Genomic DNA, 24969 nt, shown 5'->3' with positions numbered 1-24969 from the left:
GTGCAAAGATTTAACGCAGACAAAATCAAGCTGGCCGGCTAGACATTGTAAAAAATATCGTGCTCACCTTATTACAGATATAAGTAAACCAGAGGGATCTTTGCTTTTGGAGACAGCGCTCCTGTATCTGCCTGTGTCAGCTGCCATCTTTCCGTTACTACACCCAAAAAACTCGTGACGGACTTCAGCCAATGGGAAGCCTCCCTCAGGCGTACAGGGATCGCTGGGAAATGAAGTCTTTGAAGCCATGAAAAGTGAGGGATGGAGAGGAGGTCCGACTCATTTCCGCGACTCGATTCTTTTGAACAGTTCGTTTCAAGGAACCATATGCATATGAATCACTTTTGCATAAATTATTACCTAGTAAACTATAAAGTTGGTAGCCCTTTTTCCCCTAATTGCTCAGTTTGTCATAATTTCGAAGAAACAACTTATTAACAACTTATTTTGGAACTGTTTATTGCAAAGTGTTTTGGATTGGCTATCATTTTATTTAAAGGAATTTATCCCAAACTTCTGTATTAGCCAATTTTCATATTAGGTTTAGCTATAGGTTTACTTATTACTATTCCTTGCAAAATATTACATTCATAAATGTAAAAATAAAATAAAATACTTTGTTTTATTGTTTTTGTTGTTGTTGATAAGATGAAAGATCGAAAGATTCTTCAAAGAACTAGAATTTAAATTGCTTGTATAGTCTAAAATAGGCTAATGTAATATGCTTTTATAGTTCATTTCAGAATTGTATTGTAACCCTCTTGGGATTTTCTGTTTATTATCCTTTTGCTTGTAAATGTTGTGTTATAGTTCTAAAAAATTAATCACATTTTGCTGTTTATTTTTTTATTTATTTTTTGCTGTTTATTATTCCTGTTTTGATAATAAAGTCTCATTAGCAGTTTATGCATGATAAATAATAAATATAGTTCACATATTAGACAATACTAAGATTCATTTACATGATAATAAATAAAATATATACTAAAAGTAACTAATGTGCATTTAATTTTAAGCAAATCGTTCAGACCAGTTTTGAGAATTCTTTCACAAATCAGACGTACATTAGCCATGGGAGCAATATGGAGCGAAAGGTGAAGGTTGTTAATTGCTTTCTGTTCCTAGGATATATTGCTCTGGACCTGTTCCCCTCTATCTCCTGACGATCTCTGCTGTAACAAACCAGGGAGGAAAGGGCATTGATTGTGTGGGAAAGGGTCGATCTGGCAGTCTCCTCTTTGACTGATGTGTCCGTGGACAGCAGAGATAACATAGTGGCCAATTTTGTGCCGCTTCAAAAAAAGGAAACAATCACAGAGACTCTGAGGTTATTTTCCTTTAGCTCCTCTGAGCCTTTAGTCAGATCCAGAAGTTCTTCTTATCGGCTTCCTCTGAGGCCCATCATTTCTGAACAATCTACTGTCCTTTGCTGATGACACTGGGATTAGGTTATTTCTCATCACCTAGTGCAGGATAAAAGGTTGTCACAATGACGCCTGAGGACATGTAGACAAAGACAGCCACCCACTGAAGGACAGAATGCCCACACAGATCATTTGACACGAGGAGTTCAGGAACTTCTTTTATAGTTAAGCACTTTTGGGACAGAATGCACGAATGGTTAAAAAGAATGTAATGCCTTTTGAGTATTGCATTGTTAAGTATGGTGAGCGGGGAGGGGGGGTTATGCGAAAAAATCTTTAAAAAAATATCTATATTTACACAAATGTATTACAAGTTTTGTGGGATTTAAAAATTATTTCAATTTTTTTTCAACCCTCAAAGCAGCTGAAAAAAAAAGAAATCCATTACAACTCTCTAAATTACTTGCAATATATATATATATATATATATTTTTTTTTTTATAATTTATTTTATTTATTTATTTTTATTTTAGTATTTGTTTTTGTAAACACGCCCACATGTGTTGCGTTTTCATGTTTTATTGGGTTTTGCATAGTATACAAACTGTATATTCGATCCCCTTACACTAACCCTATACCCCTAAACCTACCCATCATAGAATTTATGCATTTTTACATTTTCAAAAAGCATCACTTAATATGATTTATAAGCTGTTTTCCTCATGGGACCAAAAAATGTCATAGAAAGACAAGGATTTCGGATATTGCCATATTTGTGGGGATGTTTTGTCCCCATAATGTAGGGTTTACCAGGCCACACACACACACACACACACACACACACACACACACACACACACACACACACACACACACACACACACACACTAATCTATCTCTCTCTCTCTCTCTCTCTCTCACACACACACACACACACACACACACACACACTTACTTTCTACAGGTGCTGAATTTAGTGTTCGGTTAACAATACCTGTTTGTTATTTGAACAGATTTAATAAAGGTTAAAAAGTATTTTTCTGTCTTTTTTTTTCTTTACTAGAATTGAAATGTGAAATCTTAGGAAAAAATATTAAATAGGTGAATATTAAAGTAGAAGACATTTACAGCTTAGATTGTTAGATTATTAGACTGTACTAAAAGGATAAAAAAAAAGCCTGTTGTAAGTTATTGTAACATAGCAGCAAATTATTTATAATTATTATGCTCTAAAATAGATCTGAAATGCTTATTGTCCGAAATAAATAAATAGGCCTATCTATTCTTGAAATCCAATACATTTTTCTTCCATTTATGTTGTCCAATAGAGACACTAAGCACTTACGCTCAACGAATGAGAATCGTCTTTCTTCGCCTGTGCCAGGTGGGCGGGGCTAAAAGCGGAAGCGCTGTTTGTTTCTAAACTGGAACGTGCAGCCCCGGTGCTCGCGCATAACAACCTGTCAACTCTTTACATTTCATAACTACTTATTAGATTTTACATGAATTAACTGGTTAAAGACCAGGGGCTTGTTTGAGCAGGAATGGGAGCCAACAGCAGCACGCGTCGCGTGTCTTTTGAATCGGATGAAAATGAGAACATAACGATAGTGAAGGGCATAAGGGTGAGTGACACTCATGTCTGTTCTCCTCCACCTGTCAAATGCACATCACGCACACTGACGCATGGCTTTAATTCACCTCTGCTGTGATTTGAATGCATGCGCCGGGGTCGTGATGAAGGCTTCTAACAGTCTTAACTTATCTAACGTTAACTGAATAAACGTTCTGTCCCTGACTGCCTGGACACTCGCTTCAGCTGACCTGGAAAACCGAGTTATGTAATTGATAAGCAAGCCTACCTAAGAAAAGTTACTTTAGCAGACACTTGTTGCAGTTCAAGCATTACAATGTCAACCATGACAGCACTGTGCCCCCCACCCCCCACCCCCATATAGGTTAAACAGTCACCCTTCACACAGCTGTTTACACCAGTTGATACTGGTACTACAGTATATTCATTTGTTTTTAAACATGCACCTTATTCACACTTGCTTTTTAGAGACTGTTTTGTTTTGTGCTGGTGTTTTTCAGTGTTTACATAAATGAGAACTAAGTTACAGCAGTGGTCTTCAGCCTATGCGAAGAGATAAAACAGGGACCCCTTGTAATTGTATATAAATCTATATAAAAATATGAGTTTTGCATATCAAGCCTAGTATACAATAATATATACATTTTAACAGTTTATATATATATACATACACACACACACACACACACACACACACACACACACACATACTCTACCAAATGAATGATTATGTATTTTTTAAATTTACTTAAAGCATTATTACTACTACTATTATAATTACTATTTTTATTATTATGATAAAATTTTAATAAAAAGTTAATCCCCCTGTTGAAGGCCCTCACTAAGGATTATCCACGGTGGCTGAGAGAGCTCAACGCGCTGCAACTGAAAACAACAACAACAAAAAAACATGCAAATAGAAAAAAACCCAGCAAATTAAGAAAACTTCTTTATCATTTTGACAACATGTGCTGTAAATACTCACAACAACACAACCAAATACAGAAATGTGCTGTAAATAGCACAGACCACAAGGAAAATGTTTCAAGGGGACCTCAACTTGCGAGTAACCTGGCAGGTACATGCTTATTGTTCAATGTCTATTCCTCAGTGGTGTTGATGGTGACCTAAAAGGTTTGTTTTTTTGGTTTATTTCAACATCCTGATCATGTGTGTGTTGTGAGTATTTGCAGCACATGTGTTGTCAAAGTGATGAAGATGTTTTCTTAATTTGCTGATGTTTTTTCTATTGACATGTGTTTTCTTCAGTTGCAAGTTGCTTTGAGCTCTCTTGGCCACCGTAATTATCGAAAATTCCTGTCACTTTCATTTACTCGGAAGAATGAAAATATAATTATTGTGTGACTAAGTCAAATAAGTTTAGGAAGTTAAAGAACTAAAATAACTTAAACTAGTTTTACAACTAAAAAATATTTTGCACTGATTGAAATCCAGCAACTATTATTATTATTTAAATATGATTGTCTATAAGGCCTATATAAAAATGCTGTCAATACAAAAGTGCTTTTACTCAAGCACTCAAGCAGAATGACCATTTCTAATGAGCCGGCATTGTTTATCATTTATTTTACATTCTGTTTAAAACTAGAGAATGAGCAAGAATATTGTCACGATCACTGACATTTGTTTTCTTCATTTCTGTTCTTCAGCTCTCAGAGAAGGTCATCGACCGCATGAGGGAACCCTCAGGCCCGCCGAGACCCCAGGCACCCAGCAGAACCCCTCCTGCTTCTCCCCTTGTGGTTGATCCTCTGCCAGCACTGGTGCCAATATCTCCTCCATCTGACCCTGTTACTTCCCTTCCACCTCCTCCCTTGCCAGAGCGGGTAAAACTCCCTGAGCAAGTGACCACTCCTGCACCTCCTCCTCCTGTTGCATCAGTGGGTGTTGTATCAACCCCTGCAGGTGAGTCCATTTCTCCACCTGCTTCCACAGCTGAGCTTATAACAGCATCTCCACCTGTGGAAATAACTGCCCCAGCTCACTCCTCCAAACCCAGACCCCTTCCTCCCCTTGCTGATTCTGTTCCCGCCCCTCCTGCTTTTGAGCTTTTCACACCTCCTCCCCCTGTGGAATCCATTCCTATCACTAAAACTGCTGCCGAACCTGTCTCTGCTCCACCTGTGGAAATAACCGCCCCCTCCCCTCCAGCTGAATTTGACACCCCTGTCGCTTTTGCCGCTGAAACTATCCCGCGCCCTCCTCCGACCGTAGACGAACCTGTGGCTTCTCCTCCACCACCTCCTGCCGGTGAGTTGGATTGTTCTGTAACGCAATGCTGACACACATGCATGTGTTCATGTGGTTTGCTCGTGAATTACACTTGAGGTGTTTCACACATATTGCACAGTGCACTTCAGTGCCTGTCATTCATGAGCGTTAATGATACTCCTCGGGTAAATTGCATCTTGTAAGCACTTTGAATGTGTTGGTACACCATTGTGAAGGGGTAATATTACGCATCAAGTCATTCTGGGTAATTCTACGGAGTTCAAACTTCTCTTAAACACATTCAGAGTACGTGGGTGGAGTGGAGCCACTGCAATTTTCCTTGAATAAAGTGTTTTGGAATATAACAACATGCATATAGTACCATAGTAGTCATTATTGTTGTGCAGAATTTTTTTTATACATTATAATGTGGCAGGGACAGTGAGAAACTAATTATTAGAGGGATAGTTCATCTGAAAATCTAAATTATGCCATCGTTCCAAACCCATAAGACTTTTGTTCTTCTTCAAAACACAAATGAAGATATTTTTCCCTCTAATGAAAGTTCATTCCTAGCCTGGCTAACGTCAGACCAAGTCTCATTTGAGACTTGGTCTGGGAACCACGTGTTCATTTTCTCGTATTTGAGGCGTGGTTTACGAATGCCCAGAGCCGTTTATTGGGCGCTATGAATGTCTATCAAATGCGCCTGTATGTAGCTCATAACCAATCGCTTCAATTATACCAGATGACGTATGTAGAGTGACAGAAATTCGACGAGGAAAAAGACGATGGGTCAAAGATTTATTTGTACACGATGGCGTTTAGCGAATATTACCGTTTGTGCAAGATAAACATGAGGGTAGAAGATAACGTCGAGTCTGATGCCATGTTGGATCCATAGATATAAACAAACTGCTTCGGTGTCGTCATCGTCTTGCTGCTCCCTCCCCGTTCTGTGATTGGTTCCCTTTTTCAGGGGAAAATTTGGTCCATGGTGTCCAGACTGCCTAGCAGCGTGAATAAAATCGCGCTGCGAGCAAGGCAGTATGGGGAAACCCAGGCTAGTTCATTCCACCAAATATTCAAGAATGCTTCTAAAAGTTCATAAAGGCATCGTAAATGTTATCTGTTCATCATACAGTGCCATCATGTATGCTCAGAAGACTTATAAGAATTATTTTTCTGATGTTTTTCTGAACTTTTTGAAGCATCAAAGATTTGGTTGAATGGACGTTCAATTGAGGGACTGAAATATGTCAGGTTTCATTAAAAATGGCTTCAATTGTGCGTCGAAGATGAAGTAGTAGACATCAGGATGAGTAGTCGTTGGCTGAACTATCTGTTTCAATTATTTTTTAATTTATATTTTCGTTTTTTTCTGCAAAAACGAAGCACATAAATCAGAAATGCACACCTGCTTTACTCCAGCATGATTGAGATTTATTTGAAATGCAACTGTATGGATTTTTAAAAATTAGATAATTTTTTTCCTAAAAGTTCAGTCCTCGTGATGTTAGTGAGTGGGCCTGGATCCTTCCATATTATGATTCATAGCTTGTGCCTGAGTGCTAATGAAACGATTAATTCTAACTTGTAATAGAGTTAATGAATCAATGCTGTAATTAGGAACTCCACTTAAGCCAGTTCAGCCTCCAAGGTACCTCGAACAGCATGTCCTCCCAAAAGTGTGTCGATCCGATCACGTTTACAACCGCTTTGCTTCTCATTAGCAAGTAAGACTTTGTTCATAGATCTTTCAATCGGAAGTTTAGATGCGGTTTTGAGCGATTATAACTGAGACGCCAATTAGGAAAGAACCCACAATTCTTTGACATTTTCTTCAGTCACATGATTTTTGGCTAAACTATAAACCTTCCCCAAATGATGCATGTGCTCAAAGTCCATTCTTTAATAACATAAAGTACACAATAACGTTTGGTGAGTATCTTCTTTGATTTATGTAGCTTTGCTAAAATATCTGGGATTAAAAATCTTAAACTCAAAACGCTTTAGACCCAGTTTACACCTATATTTAGCATCGTCCACTTGTGAATACCAGGTGTATACAAGTCCCGATCAAGTATGCAATTTAAGACCGGGTTTGGTGCTCTTGTATTTTGGGCCTGTCATTATAGCAGAGTGATGCATTTCCTGTTTTGGGGCTAGTGCAGCAAAAAGTTATTTAAACACATTATGTATTTATAACGTTAACCCACAATGTATCCTTTTGTCAAACAGCATATGCTAAAAATGGACTTGGACGTTTCCAAGACATGGAGTCTTGTCTTTTTCTGAGCTCTGAGCTTCCTTGCTCCCACCGCCACATAATTAAGCTCATCTAATATGTATTGAAACGGTGGCTGTCAGCTCAAATGCGTGTGAAAATTTCTGTGTGCGCCCTCTCGGCCCATAATAGTAGTGTAACCTGCAGAGTCTGTGGGCTGGAGCTGACATTATATGAACTGGCTCTACTTACAGAGAATGGAAAAAGAGACGCCCGCCCGCCCGCATCACACATAACGAGACAGCTCCCTGTTAATGAGACACAGATCTGCTTAATGAGCACTACCATGGAGGCTCTCACACACTCTTGTTTTTTCTCTATCCGTCTATCTAAAATTCCCTACATCTCAATCTCTCTCATGGTTTCCCTTTCCCACGTGTTCGTTTTTCTTGCTGGCTTGTGCTTCCTTGGTATAATGATGACAGAAACACTTTTGTGTTCACTATAAATATGTATTCTGGGATTATGTAATACAATGACAGTGAATAACATAACCCTGTAATTCTCATCACACCCCCTTTGAAACTAGGGAAACTTGCTAAAACATTTTATCTTTTATTATATATATGCTTATGTGTGTGTATCTAAATAAATACATTTATTTTTATTTATTTTGCTACTTATTTTTATTATTTTAAAAACTGCTGGATAGAACATTCATTACATTTCAATACAGCTGTCACTTGCTGAAATAATAATAATAATTATTATTATTATTAATGTTTTATTGAGGGAAAAGTGCAAAAAAAAAAACAGATTTTCAGATTTTCCAGGTTTTATTGTCGTGAATAATGTTGCAATCTTTGAAAGCAATTAAACAATGAACTTTGTGTAATGAGGCTTACATAGTTATTTTCTGTATTTCTTGTTCTATTTTCTATTGCATACAGCATTTAAATAATAGAAAGACTTATTTAATCAAATGCTTATTTAATTAAGCTTTTAAATGCTTATTACATTTTTAGAAAAAAATAATATAGCATAGCTAAAATGTTAGCATAGTTGAGCCAGAATACAGTGATAGAATTGTCCCGATTTATTCACCCTCATGTTATTTGAATGTCTTTCTTTTGTGAAATGAAAAGTTGGTGAACAATTACCAAACAATGCTTATTGAAACTTAGTATCTACATCTATTAAAAATGACCAGTGACCATACTGAAAGATTAAGCCTCAACCAAACTTAATGCTGTGCCTTTTCCCGATGACTCACTTCTTAAATTGTATCTCTTTGCCTCAGCTCTTCTTTCCTTAAGAGGCTCAGCTCATCTTCTAAGGGTCAAAGGCTGTGACCTTAATGAGAGACATTGATTATGTGCGCCCACGAGTGGAGGTATTAAGAGAAGCTGTGGATGATCGAGTCCATCACTAAATCACGGCAGAGTCCCTGCGCACGGTGATTAGACAGTGGTCAAGGTTGATCCTCCTACACGTTCTCAGCATACCATGAATATTCATACGCAGGGCCCACACACCGTTTTCCATTACGCTCTAATTACCAGCACACAAATCCTTCTTTGTCTCAGCCATACATAAACATATATTCTTTCCGTTACATATTAAGTAGCTCCTTGAGGATCGCCAAGTTCAGAGAGGGAAACATGTTTACACATCATAATAAAATGATCTTTCTGCCCCACTTGCTTGTTGTTTCATGAAAACTTCCATGAAACCTGAGAAGATGAAAGTGTAGGATGAGAATAAGGAAGATCGGTTACACTTTATTTTAAGGTGTCATTGTTACAGTGTAATTATATATTTTAGTACTGAGTAATAATAATTAACTACATGCACTTACTATAGAGTTAGGGTATGATTAGGGTTTGGCTTAGGGTTAGTTGCATATAATTATGCATAATTTACTGCTATTACTATGTAAGTACATGTAACATTTTGTTGGTAGTACCAGTTTGCAACGATTATTAGTCAACACTAAGTTGTTAGCAACAAAATATTAGTGCATTCCTGGAACTCGGTGTCGTTACACTACATGCTTATGCATCGCTTTCTGCTAGGACTTTTACGGGCTTTTCCCAAATCACGGAAGGGACCTCGAAGTTCGGGTTAGCTGTACCATAAGCCATCAGGCAAGTTTTATTTAAATAAACTCCTGATGTAGCCTACTTACAAACTTTCCAATGCCTCGTTTTATGAGTACAGAACCTGTTTGTACTACTGTAGAAGTTTGGTACCATTCCGGGCATTATTAGTGGGGTAATTTATGAGATACAAACTAGGATCCATTAGCGCCTGCACTAAGCCATTCGGCTGATATCTCTAAATAAGCTCTAACTTTAATAATGTTCGACCAAGGGAAAAAAAGCTTCTGGGGGGGGTGTTTGTCTCGAGGTCATGGTGCAAAGGACCCTAGGTTGAAATTATTCTGAACCATCCCTTTCACAACATGTACTTACTATAGGGTTACGGTAGGATTAGGGTTTGTTTGAGGGTTAGTTGCATGTAATTATGCATAATTTACTGTAATAAGTACATGTAACATACATATGTAAACACAAGTACAAATGTAAAAAGGACACTGTAAAATAAAGTGTTACCATTAAGTTTTACCGAAAGATCTACTTGTTTGATATTCCTGGGAGTCTCTTCATGTCTGTAGAAGATGTTGAGGCTCGTTTAAGTTGGATCGTGAGGAACGTGTAATGGTTTAGATTAGCCCCTCCTCTTCTCAGGTCTGGAGATTAATGAAACATCTTATGAGACATGCAATTTGTCTCTGTCTGTTATCTCTCTCCCGACTGCCCGAAAGCTACTTTTGAAAATTTCTGCAGAGAATGATGGAGTGAGTGAAAGAGAGAGAAATATCTAAAGATGATGAGTTTTTCATCTTTAAGCATTACTGTTCTCACTCAGGAGTGACACGGGCACCCAGACGGTTAATGTCGTTCTGAACTTCTCGGTGACCTCCTGCGAAAAGCCCCGGAAGACTCTCAGATGGCGTTTTAACATACGAGCTGGTTATCCTTTGAATCCACCGACTCTTTCTTTATCCTTTTTAAATATTAAAGCCCAGTTTAAATTAATGAATTATGGGAACCTAGAGCCTGAATAAATGTGTGACACTGTAGAAAAGTCTTAAGCCTGATGGAAAAGAAAAGAAAAAAAAAAAGAACGAGTGTGCTACATTTTCCTTTTCTGAGAAGCTGATAACAGGGGGTCTCATTCACTAACCGTGTGTAGGCATGTATTTGTGCATAAAATCTGTTTTTGAATCATTCATGCTGCTTTCCTGATTAAATCAATAAGTTTACACTTAAATGTAGAATAAATTTGGGATATAATTTAAATCCCAATTGAAACCACACATATACACTTTCAGTTGCCTTATATAATGAATATGTATAAGTATATTTTTATTTATTTGTTACATATTTTATAATAAATAAATACAATACATATATTTGTATACTGTATTATTATTATTATTATATACTGTAATATTATATTTATAATATAATATTATTCTAACATAAAATATATCTATAAAAATATAACTATAATAATGTATAACTTTATTGATTGATTTATTTAATAAGTGACCCTACAATAAGTCTTTACTGGAATTTTTACATGAAAAAGTGTTGTTTTTATGTACACACACACACACACACACACACACACACGCATACGTCTGCATATGAAGATGAAGCTTTTGTGTATGCTCTAATGATCATTTGTGTTGTGAAAGGACTGCGGGTCAAAAAGTGGAGGGGAAACCGTTATATACACCTGTATTACAGGTGGAGATCAGATGTGTTACCCGAAGGATCTCTGTTATTACACCATATCTTTAATTTGATGGTATCTAGTGGGATTGAGGTTAAACAGCACCTGCCTGCCTGTATCCATTACACTACCCTGCTGTTTGATAAATGTTCTGCCAGCATCTGCAATTAATTTCTTTTTTCCCTCTTCGGCATTGTCACGGTAACAGAAAGATTTCTCATTAGTCTTGAAGAAGGTTGGTGTAAGTGATAACTTTTAAGTGCTTCTCTCCCAACAGGTTTCATCTCCTGGCTTTACAGTCTCAAATTGTTTCTAAAATGAACATTGTTACGCAACAGAACCATATGGCACTCATACTGACTGCTCCTTCCGGCGGCTGCTTATAAAACATCACTTTAAACTACTGACAGCTACTACGTCTTACTTTCCTGAATATATTAAAGTGCCCCCATTATGCTTTTTTTGAATATTACCTTTCATGCAGTGTGTAATATAGATGTTTGTGAATGTAAAAGGTCTGCAAAGTGCATGACAAATAAAGTAATTGTCTCATAAAATAAATAATCGATTCTGAGCTGCCAAAACAAGTCGTCAGCAATTCCACTCTATGTAACAATGTGACAAATTTGCATAATGCCAGCCTATGTTCTCCATTGGCTTTCTGCGAACAGTGTCTACTTTGACCCGCCCTCAAACATTGTAGTTGTTGCTGAAGCCTGTAAGAATTTGGTTTGTGTCGTCGAAATGTCGAGAAGACTTTTTTCAGCATAACTACTTTGCATGCACTTCAAAAGTATGAGGACACGCTGGAATTGATATGGAAAAAACAACGCCATCGTTACTGTTTATATCACTGTGTATATCAAGGAGGATGGAGGCGGGAACTGGCGAACGTTCAGCAAAACTTTAATATCATAAAATAAACCCAAAACGAAAGTAAAACGTCAGCCACTCATGGAAGACTGCCTCTCTTATAAATAAAACATAACGTAAATGTCCAGGTCTGGTCCTTTCTCGTCCTTCACTGTCTTCACTCCTCCTTTTATCCAACCGGAGCTCCTCCATGAGATACAAGCAGGACGGTGGCATTATGAGCGTCACCTACGCGCTTTCACTGTTCTCTGCCTCGTTTAGAGTTTAGAGAGACCGAATCTTCAAATGAACCGTTTTCAGACTCTTTTGAGAAATGTAGGTAACGTGAACTGTACTCCAAAACAAAATTAGGAGCCTTTAAAATGGCGTAATAGCGGCACTTTAAGTAATAATTAAATTAAATGCTCCAATGTGGTGGACGTGAGATGGAAACTCAAGTCTCACTTAGTACGTCACAAAAGTTTTGTTTTGTTTATTATTATTTCGATTTTTTTTAAATATTATGTTAGTTTTTTTTTTTATTCTATTCACTCCATTAGAGACTAGTCTCTGTCTAGTCATCATTAATATTTACAGTATGTCTGCAAGAATATGTTTTTCTCTAGTTAGTACTCATTTATTTTACTGTGGGGAAAGTTAAGACATTTGTTTAGTGAGGGTTTTTTTAGGTAAATGATCCATCACTTGCCTACTTAGTTTATTTAAAAATCCTTTATTTCAGAAGTACTCAATGTTAAAGATAAAATGATCTTTTGATTTAAGTAAAACCTCATATACTTCTCTTTAGACTTTGCCATGAAAGACTTGACTTGGATTTGTGACAAAAGATTTGACTAGGACGTGTCTGTGAGGAATGATTGTTTTAGTACTTTTATTTATTTATATATTTATTTTTAGACTAAATGCTGGCTGTTTACACAAACTGTAAGCCCTTTATCTCCATCTACATTCGGACTTCCTGTCATGCATTAGCCCCAGGCCTCTGCAGTACTGCGGTACTGCTGCTGCTTTTTTCGACTGGAGGCTATGAGTTTGTCCGTTTTATATCTCTGCTGTGCTTTCACAGACAATTAGCCATCCAGATAAAGAACAGGACACACACTGACATGTTTGACTGTGACTGTGTTGATATCAACACTAAATTGTGAGAAGTGTTGCTTTGATTTGTGTGTTTGAAAGTGTTGTTTTTTTGCTTTGCCTCATAAGGCAGAGATGTCTTAAGGGCTCAAAATAATATCCTACCTCACTATATTGCTTACGAATTTCTTAACAAACTTCTTTACAAACAAATACAAACTGCCTCAAAGAAACTTCGGTCACACTTTAATTCAGGGTCCAATTATCACTATTAACTAACTGTGACGTTTGCCTCTAAACTCCTAATTTCTGCTTATTAATAGTTAGTAAGGTAATTAAGTTTAGGTATTGGGTAGGATTAGGGATGTAGAATATGGTCATGCAGAATAAGGCATTAATATGTGCTTTAGAAGTACTAATAAACAGCCAATGATGTGATATGCATGCTAATAAGCAACTAGTTAATAGTGAGAATTGGACACTAAACTAAAATGTTACGAAACTTTAAGTGTAAAATAAAACATTCAACTTGGTTATCCTCAGGGCATTTCCTTTTTTATGACCTTCTATGACATGCAACAACAAAATCAAACTCTCAGGAGTAAGTGTATTAGCAGTAGCTCAGCATCTAATGTGTATGTTTCGTCTTCTGTTTAGTGGATGAGTTTGAACTGAGAAGGAAGATATCTGAAGAGCTGGAGAAAGGCCTGGAAGAAGAGAGGAGAAAGGCACAAGAGGAACTCAACCAGCGGTGACTATCAATGCACACATTTACTCTACCAACAGTCACTAAAGAGCATCAGATCAGAAATTGGTGTCTTTAGAAAGTATTGAACAGAGTACTGACTATAGAGTTTTGAAAATGTCTGCTATGGACTACTTGCATTGAGCTTGTGATGCACTTCTGTTTTGAAATGGCACAACTTATTTATTTTCAGTTATGCATATTCAGCTAGTTGACTGAACGCCACTTAAAAAAACTCAGGAGACAGGAGAAACTCAATGGAACACGGCGTTTTAATCCAACACAAGCCGATCTGAGAAAGCAGCAGCCTTTAAACATACGTGATTATTTCAACACAGGGTGTCAGTGCTCATCTAAACAAGCGACCGATGCTGTAATGTGTGAGACCCGATGAGTAACATCAGTACAAACCTTTATTAATTTGTATTAAATATTTAAAAGACTGGAATAAGAGCACCAACGCACACAAGCAATCCTATTTACCAGTCAAATTCATTTAAAACCTCAACAAGCATGAAATATGATCAGTAAGAAAGAAACACTGTTAATGAGAAGACGAGCACTGGTCCGTTGCCGGTTACTGGGAAAAATATTCAGCTGATTCAAGATAATTCATGTTAACGCAGAGTCTATGATTCATTGTTTTAATCAATTGACAGCCATAAAACGTAGTAATAATCTGCGTTTTCATGAGTAACTGTCTATAGCCGTTTTCTGACCGGAGGAACCTTTTCACAGTTCCTAGAACTATTGGCTATAGTACCCGGATGTCGGCGTGTTCGCACCGCAGGAACTAGGAACGATTTTAGTTCTAGGAACTCCATTTGTAGGAACTAATTTAGGTCCTACTTCAGAGTAGGGTCTAAACCAGCACTATAGGAACTATCCGTGACGTTAGTGTACGCTGATTGACCGAACGCACCCGGAACACCAGCACCTGCCATTTTTAAAACAGCTAGAATGTAAACACACAGATTATAGCCTATATTTACTCCATAAACTAACTATACAAACATGGAAAGCAGTGATAGGTGGGTCTCTAAACCTTAAATGCTGAAGAGAAAATCCAACGCAACTTTGAGGGGACCAAGCCAAACATGATTATGTAGGCTAATAACCTTTTTTCATATACTGTCTACTTTCTATATCAGTTCTATCAAATAAGATATTAAACAGTACTGTTAGACAGATCGCTAACTAATAAACACAGAGAATGTGAGCATTGTTTGCTCTGGCGTTCTCAGCGCCGACAAAATAAAGGTCTGTCGCGCCGTCAAAATAAAAGTCACCGTGCTTGCGTCACTCCCTTACCCCTCCTACCAGTTCCTATGGCCACTTGGCCAGTGCGAACGCAAACAGCAAAACCGAGTTTGGGGGAGAGTAGTTCTTAGAACTGTTTAGAAGTGGACAGTTCCTAGAACTAAGTTCCTAGAACTACTTGGTCGGAAAGCGGCTTATGTAAGTAATAACTAGAACGCGAAAGTAGTTGTGTAAGTAGTCCATTTAGGTCTTTTGTTGAACCTTATGTGTTTGATTTCTTGTACTTAACTTTTTTTCCTTTAAAAAAAAAAATATATTTACATTAGTGCGATTAGCATTTCAAGTTATTAAGCATGAAATCCATTGAAACAACATGTTCTAGCAATGGTGTTCAAGATAAACAAAAGTTTCTCTTTCATTCATGCACCGTAGATACATAAACATCTGGACCTCTCTAAATGAAACTAAAAATGAGCCTAGTCTAGTTCAGGTTAGGTTTGAAAAAATGTAGAACATCATTTATTCAAGACATTTGTTCTCCTTTGACTTAACATTAGATTTTTTTTTGTTTTGTTTTGTTTTTTTTGCATGGGGTGAAATGCATCCTCCACAATGTTGAAAATGAAAAATATGCCACGGCCTGGGCCAAGTTTATGAGCTGAGGTACAAACTCATGATTAATTCAGTACAAGACAGAGAAGCTGTGCGTTAATGAGAATTTTGTCTTATCAACAGTCAAACTGGGGCACAGACCTGTCTGTGCTTTGTCTGGATCCATTTGCCTCTTTTTTTCATATTTCTTTCTCTTTTTTGTGAAAGCAATTAATCATGCATGAAAGCGAGGGAGTGGGAGTCAGGGTGGAGTTAATTTCTTCATATATGATGATCTATTAGCTTCAACCGGTGAGGGCTTAGTTTTCCATTTTTGTCCTGTTCTCTGTCTGTGAGTTGGTGGCTGTACTGTGACATTCATTTTGCCTTTAATATCTCTCCATCATGTGCGGTCATCTTTTTCCAAACCTTTTAGCTGCACCACCATGCTTTACTTCTATAAAGTGCAAGTTCCTTAACTACTCACTCCATTTTATTAATCTAAAGCTTGTGATGGATGTGCCAGCTTTGAGTCTCAAGTTCTTGTCAACGCCGGTACCTCTTATACTGTTATTCTCAACAAGGCCAACACTCTGACCTGCAGAAATTACTATTGACAGGAAGTTTATTTTCTGTTGGCTATAAAAGTAAATTTAAGGGCACGGTGTGTTGTTTTACAGCATTGTTGTTGAGGCAACTCAGGAAAAGTGCTCCATCCTATCGCCCAGGCAACGCCATTAAGGGAAAGTAGGCGCTTTATTGACCATGATGTCATGCTTGGAAGGACAGAATCAATATTGTCCTTAATGTTGTCTTCCATTTAGCTTTTCTCCAACTCCCATTTCTTCTTTCATTCCTCTTTCAGTCTCCCCTAGAATGTGTTGTTTTAAAAGTGCCCTTATGAGATTGCAGGATTGAATGAATGAAATTAGCCTCTGGCTTTGGGTTTGAAGACCTTATATTGGCAATCTCCAACCTCACCTTCAGGTGGACCATTGTTGTGTGCTTTCTTCATTGTTGTATTTCTCTGTTTCCCGATTTAGTCAGTTAGATTGGTAAACAGCTGGTTAACTAATTTGATGTCCTTTTTTTTTGCTTTGCTTTAGCTTTTGGTTTGCTGTTTGTTTTGGTTATGTTTTTGTTTGTTTTAGCTTTTGTTTTGGTTATGTTTTTGTTTTGCTATGTTTGCTTATTTTGTCTTTGTTCTTTATTTTATTTTTCACAATGTTATTTAAATTTATTTTATTATTTTATTTACATTTATTTTAAATTTATTTTTTAAATTTATTTTTTATTTTATTTTATTTATTTATTTTATTATTATTTTTATTTATTTTTTCCCTGTTTTCAGTACTGATTCTTTTGAGTTCACTTACATTACAGGTGGGTTGTATTTCCACATTTACCATGAGCTAAATCTGTATGCGATGCTCAAATGCCATTTAGAAGAGCACAATTCCGATGAATCCGCTGGTATATTTGTCAGACCCTGCCAACTTAATTTAGCAGTGACCTTTAATCTAGCTGCCTTCAGGGCAGTGGGCGGTTCATTAAAGACACATATAAGGTGTGATTATATGTGAAGTACACATTCCTTCACTTCTTTTACAGTGTTTACATGTCTTTTTGCTTTATTTCTTCACAGCTACCTAACTAGTGCGCCTGAACGTGTGTGTCGGTCTAAGCTAGGGCCAGTAATGGCTTCCATTTATTAGCACTAGCACTGTGCTGGCCTTCCAGGATGCGCTATTTCTGATAAACCTTGCACACACATACACACCTCAGTATCCATCTACTTAAACTTTTTCTATTTCTGATTAAAATATAACTGATAAGACAGATTGTTATAAGTGTGTGTCATGATGTAAAATGTGTTTTGTATTGTGGGGCCATTCGTTTTTGCTTGAGAGTGTGAATATATGCTATTAAATGTAGGAGGTTAAGGATCAGAAAACTACATATTTTCAAAAGAATGTAGTGGGTGGGTTGCCTGAACGACTGCTAGATGGAGCACAATAGAGTGAAACAGAATGCAGGGGTCTCAGGATGTGTTTTTTGAAAGTCATTTAAACCTTTTAAAAGCATTTCTTAAGTTTTTTAAAATGTAATGCTCAGAGTGCAAGATGCTTAGAAAAATAGTGCGAGCGAGTGACTCAACAAACACCAAATGCGTCTGTCTGTATAGCTGTAGCAGCAAAAATATCAAAACCAAAATAAATGAATGCATCTAGATGAAATCTAGTTGACCGCACTATTCGTTAAAAATCGCATGTTTACATGTGTATGGATAAACTGCAGAAGATGGTCTGTGTGTGTTTGTGTTTCTGCTGCAGAGGCCTGTGTATGAGGTCCTTTGCGGGCCTTTCTAATGGGAGATTTGCAGCAGGCACTGGAGCAGAACCGTTCTGCAGATCAGAAGCACAGACTGGGCTTGGCTGACCTGCGCAATGCTGCATCAGCAGAAAGGCCTCAGTTCTTGGCCACGCAGAGACTCATTGAGGATTACACACAGTCCTCAGAGAGAGGGTGCATCTTAGGGCATGAACCCATTCTCAACACCCCTGACCTCACCTCAAACAACAGCACATTCTCCTCTGCTCATTACAGCTTGCTTGCTTTATTATTTTTTATTTAGCCATTTATTTATTTGGACTTTTTATTTAGCTATTTACCTGTTAATTTATTTGACTATTAACATATTTTTTTATCTTATGTTTATTTTTTTACCCTTTTATTTATTCAGCTAATTATTTAGTTAGTCAACCAGGTAGTGGAACTTTTGGAACTTTATTTTTTTTTCTGAAATTATATACATCAGTTATGCTGTTTATATATACAGCAGTTAAAGTGTAATTTTGCCGATTTTCAACCTGCATATTGTTACAGTGTCTATAGTATACATAGACATAGAATTAAATGTTTACTCGTTCTCCGTGTTTCCTGAACTGAGAAATTCATGTTTTTTGCGTCATTCAGCAGACTTTTGACAGCTCCAAGGCTTTCGTGAAAACTACAGATTATACTTCCACATTTTTGTATCCCCGCCCAAGGACGGTTGGATCGACATAGGGTTATTAACAGAACAGTTATTGTAAGGGTAGGTTTATCACTGAACATTGTATTGTGCTTTGTCTACTCGGCTTTATGGTAAAAATGGAACATTATGGCAACAGCTTTCTTACCTGTACACGACCGGATTTTTTCTTCTGAGGTTTGGTGGAACTGACAAAAAACTTGAATTTCTCGGTCCAGGTAACAGAGAATGAGTAAACATTGTTCATTTGCATTTACTACCAACATTGTAACAACACGATTCTAAAACACAGTATTCGTCGTCATCCAGTTTGAAATGTTGACTACGAAAAGGAGGCGCTTCAGATTTTCAGTAGCCGTGTTCTCTCCATATTTACAATTCTTTGCAGCCTTTAGCCTCAGCCTATTCAACTCGCTGGATCCTTCACTGGAAACCGAATGTAACTCACTCCCACTAAACGTTTACTCTTTGAAATTCTTGTACTCTGGAACAATACAAGTCGACACCATTATGACTAAAAGTTTGCTAAGAAGTATTTCCTACTAAAGCAAGGCAGTATTTGACTCTGATCAAGCGTATCCATAGCAGACTAGTGGGAGGCGCCTTGCATGGCATCATGCCCAGTTCATTATGGGTGTTGAAGTTTTCCTACCTATTTGGCAGAAAGGAAGTCAGAAGTCAACCTTTCTACTGTGTAGGCAGCCAAGTTTTATTGAAAGCCCATTTTGCCGCCAGCAGTGAAGTACCCATTTAAAGAGATATTTAAACTAAAAATAAATATCATGTTTTTTTTTGAGGAATGTCTCGGCTTCTGTTTTTAAAATAACGAAACTGAAGAAGTCTTGAGCTGTTGCGCTTCAAAAAGGACACAAAAGCACCGTAAACGTATCACAAAAGTAGTCCATCTCAACTTCAGTGAAGTACTGTCAACTGTTGAGAGGTGAACTCAAGAGCCACATCAGTTCAATTTATGAACAAATCAATCCAACTGATGTTAATCTCGAAAAAGATCCACCTCAAAAGACTTATCAACAAATCATGCATCACTGCTTACCTCATAAACACCAGAAAGACAGCAAGTGCAGATGTCAAGATTATCAGTGAACATTTTTTTTTTGTGAATTTCAGTCTGTTCCTCATGTAAAGCTATCCTAGTGACTTCAGATGACTTGAAATATACCGGTAATTACATATGGACTACTTTTATAGTGCTTTTTAGTTATTGTGGAGCTTTATAGCCTCACTCACTCGCATTATTTTAAAGAAGTGGCAAATATATTGCAGAAGAAAGAAGTGCTAACGTGAATGTGAGCTTCATTTTTGCCTGAACTATCTCTTCAATATGCATATTAATAAATGCATTAGTGCATGCATGAGGATACTGAACCACATGTTATATTCACTCATTGTCACAGTCCACCCTGCAGCTCTCGCACACTCACTAGTATCATTTCACAGCTGAAATGCAGGCGTATGTTCCCTCTCCCCAGAGGCATGCTGGGTGCCTGTGTGTTTGTTTTCATTTCATCCATGTCACTGTGTGACTTAATCACCATTTGCTTTATTTATTCATCTCTTTTCTATTCCAACTTCAGGATGAGGATTGGCTTTTCATATGTTAAAAATGATCTAACAAAAATTGTAATCTCACAAAAAAAAAAGTTTCTACACTGAATCCATCAGAATGCACAGCCAAAGCTCCACTACTACCCAAGACAAATTATGTAATTAAAGCAACAGACGCGCAGCTTTGCGTTTATTCATTATTTGACAATTACAGCATCAGTCTCTAAGAGTTTTCCTAGGGGAACAAATCCCCCCCAAGTGAGAGCTGTAAAGGAACAACCACATGACCAGCAGCAAGGGAAGAGAAGGGGGTGGGGGGTGTCATGAAATATTCAAACCCTACATTCTTACACATTATTTTGCCTCATTAATAATGCATGGCTCCTTTAAATGCTATCGAGGAGGGAAACATTCTATAACTTTAATACGGGCGTGTCAGAATCCGTTTTGTCCCGAATACACGTTGATTTAAATTGCAGGAGAGTGCCGACAGATGGTGTGATAGCGGAGGGGAAGTGAGATCAGCTCCTGCAGGTGTACAGAGCCACAACGTACGTACAAAAGCCAGTCTCTGAGCAAACGGCGTTTCTGTACAGCGTTTTAAGCTAAGAATCGAGGGGTTTGTGCATGGATACCATGTAACATCAAATAGCCATAGAACTCTGAAGAATAGCCGAATAGTTCAGGTACTGTCTGGCTGACATTATCAAAGCATAGTTTATTTATAGCAATGGAGAGAGTGAGATAGGTTTCTGAAATATAGCTTGAATAATTTAGAAACTTTTTGGTTTGCCTTTATTTGATTTTAAGGTCACGGTCTCTCTCAATGGGCCTTTTCATTGGAAGTTGCTCTATTTGGAAGCTTGAAAGTGGTTTCTTCAAGTCTTTCCAATCAAAGGGTGGTACAACTCATTTATTTTAGCTCTGATGAATGTGTCTTCATCAATGTGGCATTCTCTTCCTGTCATTAAATATTCATCTGCTTATTTCTAAGATTTAGTATTGCTATAGTATGGCCTTGCATGTCCTCAACTATAATCATGGATAAGGAAGGAAATAGTGGTGTTGTTTTGCAGTGCGATTTTGGGCACATAGGTATCATAATTGCAGCATATTATTATTTTTTTTTTTTTGAGATGAACATAATTGTATTTGAGTGGCCTGTGTTTTTGCCCTGCAAGCGATTGTGCACCATTGTGCTCACTTGACGCTTTTGGCCTATTTTTAGTACTGGAAGATGGGATAAACACACACAATACCAGAGAGGGAAGTAATGATGGATGTGTTGTGCTGATATGTGTCCAGTTCAGTAGACTGAGACTGGACATGGCTGGAGTCGCTCTCACTTTTCTCAGGAGAACTAAACGCTCAATGATGTGTGTATTCACACAACAGGACGACACCAAATATTTCTTTTTCTTTTTGTCTTTATTTATTCTTGTTTGGTTGTTAGTAAAATTGTGCTTGCAAAACTAGTAAATATTAATCATAAATCATAGTTTTATGTTGGCCACTGGCATATTCCATGAATATAGTACTCTCAAGGGTCCCAAGACCCTTACAACCTGGCAACATAATGAGTAAATATTCAGATTTTCTGGACTTTTTAAAAAAAATGTGGAATCGTCTGAGAAAAATTACATGGCTTATTCAAAATGAATTGGAACATATACCTGTATTGAGATTGACCATCAACATTTTGAGAAGGTTGAGCACCCCCACCACCTTCAATGACCATTACTTGAAAATTTAGCTTAATTTAATTTGTTTAATAGTTTCAGGTAGCCTACTTTTTTGTGGAATTGCTTCTTTTTGTTGTTGTTGAAGACTAGGCTAACCCTTTGTGCTTCCTCAGTATCTTGGTTTCTTCGTATTTCTCAAACTTTTGTGGAACTTTAAGCACATCTTTGGAAATCTCACACGCTTGTTTGTGTTTGTCTCGGTAACATTTATAATTATACACTCCCTTATTGCCCTTTTCGCTTCTTCGGTTTCTTTTTTTTCTTACATGGCTGCTGTTTGATTGAAAACACAGCATTGCAGATTACAGTTTGTATCTTGCCTGAGTTTACTTTACAAATCAAACCTCCTGCTTGATGGTGCAGCTGAGGTTGCTAGGCAACTGTGTGAACCGGGTGACAGCTCATAAAGTCTCTCAACATTCTAGCTCAAAATTCCAAATAGCTCCGCAAGATTATCTCGAAAACATCAAAGATTCTTTACCGCCACACAACTATTAAACAACTTCAAATGAGGCACCATATTTAAAATCTCACTTGATTTAGGAGTGCTTTTCTTCCTTGAGGCTGGTACTTTTAGCTTTTTTTTTTATTAGATTTTTTTTACCATATTCATCCCAAGCTGTGAATAAAAGCATTTTTGTGTGCTTAACTTATTAATCGTATTATTGAGATTTTTAGGAACTTGTTAGTAATGTTTTTCACATTAAAAAGTTTAGAGAGAAATGAATCATACCAATGCGCAATTTGAACTCACTATAATTTATTTAAAAAGTTACATATTAATATGAATATTTACTAATTAAAGGGAAACAATGGCATGCAGCCTTCAATTTCTTCTTAATTAAATTACTGGCATAGTCTTCAGTGCATGATTATTAGATATAATGCATTAATAGCGATTCAGTGCTGTCTGAGTTTGACTGAGATGCAGGCCTGTAATTAAAATTAGCTGCACGGTTTTTCTTTTTCAGGGCTAATGTTGTTCATTTTTGATTGTAGAACGCTTATTAAAGCTCTTAAAATGATCCAGCCAAGAACATTGAGTGCTTTTTCCTTTTTTGTTGTCAATATTGTTGTGTAATTTATTATCAGCAACATAATAGACAGTGGCAGGTCTATTAGGCAGCATTTACACTACAAGCTTAATGATCCAAAATTTGTACTTATTTTTGTTTGTTTGTTTGTTTTGTCCTGCATCTTAAGGCATAATCAACTGTTTTTGAATTAATACCTCACCATGATGGACATTTTGATAAAGAAGTGCATTCAATCATCATTCGAAAGCAGCCACCTATTTGGTTTCAGGAATATTAGTTTTGCAGTCAATCAGTCAGTCAAACAAACAAACAACCAATCAGCCAATAAAAAAAAAGAGCTATTTGAATTGCAGTGATGTAGACCAGAAGATGCATCTGATGTTTTCTGTGTTCTGTGCTGCATTACGTTTAGGCTGGAGAAGGAAAGGTCCCAGGCTCATGCACAGGCCCAGGCAGAAGCTCAAGCCCTGGTAAAGGATGAGGTGAGCAGAATCCTTGCATTAGAGCGAGCCAGTGCAGAGGAGAGCATCCAGAAGGTCATACTGAGAGAAAGAGTCACCGCTGAGGATGAAAGACTGCAAGCTCAGATATATGTGAGTAAATCATCAAACACAAAACTGCATGACTATGTTCTAAACAGCTAAGCACTTATGCTTTTTTCACACTGCACATAAATCTGATTTCCAAAACTTTAGGAGTGAAGTGATGAAATCTGATCTGTTTGTTCAGACAGTGTAATAGTGTCAATATCCGGTCCATCAACATTGGTTGCTGTAGTGATGACTTAAGTGCCAAGAGACATAAGAGTCATTGTGGAAAGTCAGACAGCATAAGTGTCAGAGGTGTAATTGCATTTAAACATTCATCAAAATGCTATGTGTGACACTACTCACTCATTTACCGTTCATTACACAGTGACTGCCACATATAAATGAGAAACTACTGTGCATATGACATTATAATCACATGACATTGTGTCCTGCATGTAAAAAATTATTTGGAAACTCTGACTGACTGGATTCCGTTTACATGTAAGCGTTTGGAAGATGCTTTTTAAATACTTTTATTTGCTAGCACCATGCTCTACTCTTTGAGCTAAAGGAAGAAAGAAGTGCTATTCAGTGTACAAACAACTAAAAAGATTTAAGTCGGCTATGCCAAAAAAAAAAAAAAAAAATCACATTTTTGCTGCCTGTCTGAACAAAGCCTTTTTAATGTTTTTCTGTGTGTGTGTGTGTGTGTGTGTGTGTGTGTGTGTGTGTGTGTGTGTGTGTTTTGTTTTTGTGGCATATTTGCTTTATTCAACACTGCATTAAAATTATAGCAGCCTCTAAAGTCATTCTTCTCAGAGTAACCAAACAGGTACGAACATCATTTCACTACAGTATGGACGATAAGGTTAAGAAATCATTAAGGGATGTCCGGAAATATTTGTTCCTGTTTTACTCACTTTAGATCTATCTATCTATCTATCTATCTATCTATCTATCTATCTATCTATCTATCTATCTATCTATCTATCTATCTATCTATCTATCTATCTATCTATCTATCTATCTATCTATCTATCTATCTATCTATCTATCTATCTATCTATCTATCTATCTATCTATCTCGCTATCTCGCTATCTCGCTATCTCGCTATCTCGCTATCTCTCTTTCTCTCTTTCTCTCTATCTATCTTTCTATCTCTCTCTCTGCAATATATTAAAATAATTACAAATTACAAAAATTATTTAATTCTAGGAGTTCATGTTTGGACCTTATTCCACTTATCTATCTCATTCACATCCATCAAAACATCATCAAACTCTCACATACAC

At 37.1% G+C, this 24969-nt stretch overlaps 2 protein-coding genes across 8 annotated transcripts in view; one reads left to right on the top strand and one right to left on the bottom strand.

Annotated features, from left to right (window-relative positions):
- The window catches only part of exoc4 (exocyst complex component 4), a 117067-nt gene extending 116899 nt beyond the window's left edge, over positions 1–168 (bottom strand). The window contains exon 1 of the mRNA XM_081363696.1: positions 68–168. Within this exon, the coding sequence (XP_081219822.1) occupies positions 68–147 (80 nt within the window). The 5' untranslated portion in view covers positions 148–168. The remainder of the gene's footprint in view (positions 1–67) is intronic.
- Positions 169–2750: 2582 nt separating this feature from the next.
- chchd3a (coiled-coil-helix-coiled-coil-helix domain containing 3a) overlaps positions 2751–24969 on the top strand; it is a 68202-nt gene continuing 45983 nt past the window's right edge. For 4 of the 7 annotated variants that reach the window (XM_081363321.1, XM_081363322.1, XM_081363319.1 and 1 more), the window contains exons 1-4: positions 2751–2989; positions 4629–4884; positions 13829–13922; positions 23559–23739. In XM_081363321.1, coding sequence (XP_081219447.1) covers positions 2909–2989; positions 4629–4884; positions 13829–13922; positions 23559–23739 — 612 coding nt within the window. In that variant the 5' untranslated portion in view covers positions 2751–2908. Of the gene's footprint in view, positions 2990–4628; positions 5230–13828; positions 13923–23558; positions 23740–24969 lie in introns of all 7 variants that reach the window. The other 3 variants (XM_081363317.1, XM_081363318.1, XM_081363316.1) reach the window with 1 other exon arrangement.

The sequence above is a fragment of the Scardinius erythrophthalmus genome (assembly GCF_964197995.2).
Source record: "Scardinius erythrophthalmus genome assembly, chromosome: 4".
NCBI classification, from domain to species: Eukaryota; Metazoa; Chordata; class Actinopteri; order Cypriniformes; family Leuciscidae; genus Scardinius; species Scardinius erythrophthalmus.
This window is presented reverse-complemented; position numbering and strand designations above follow the sequence as displayed.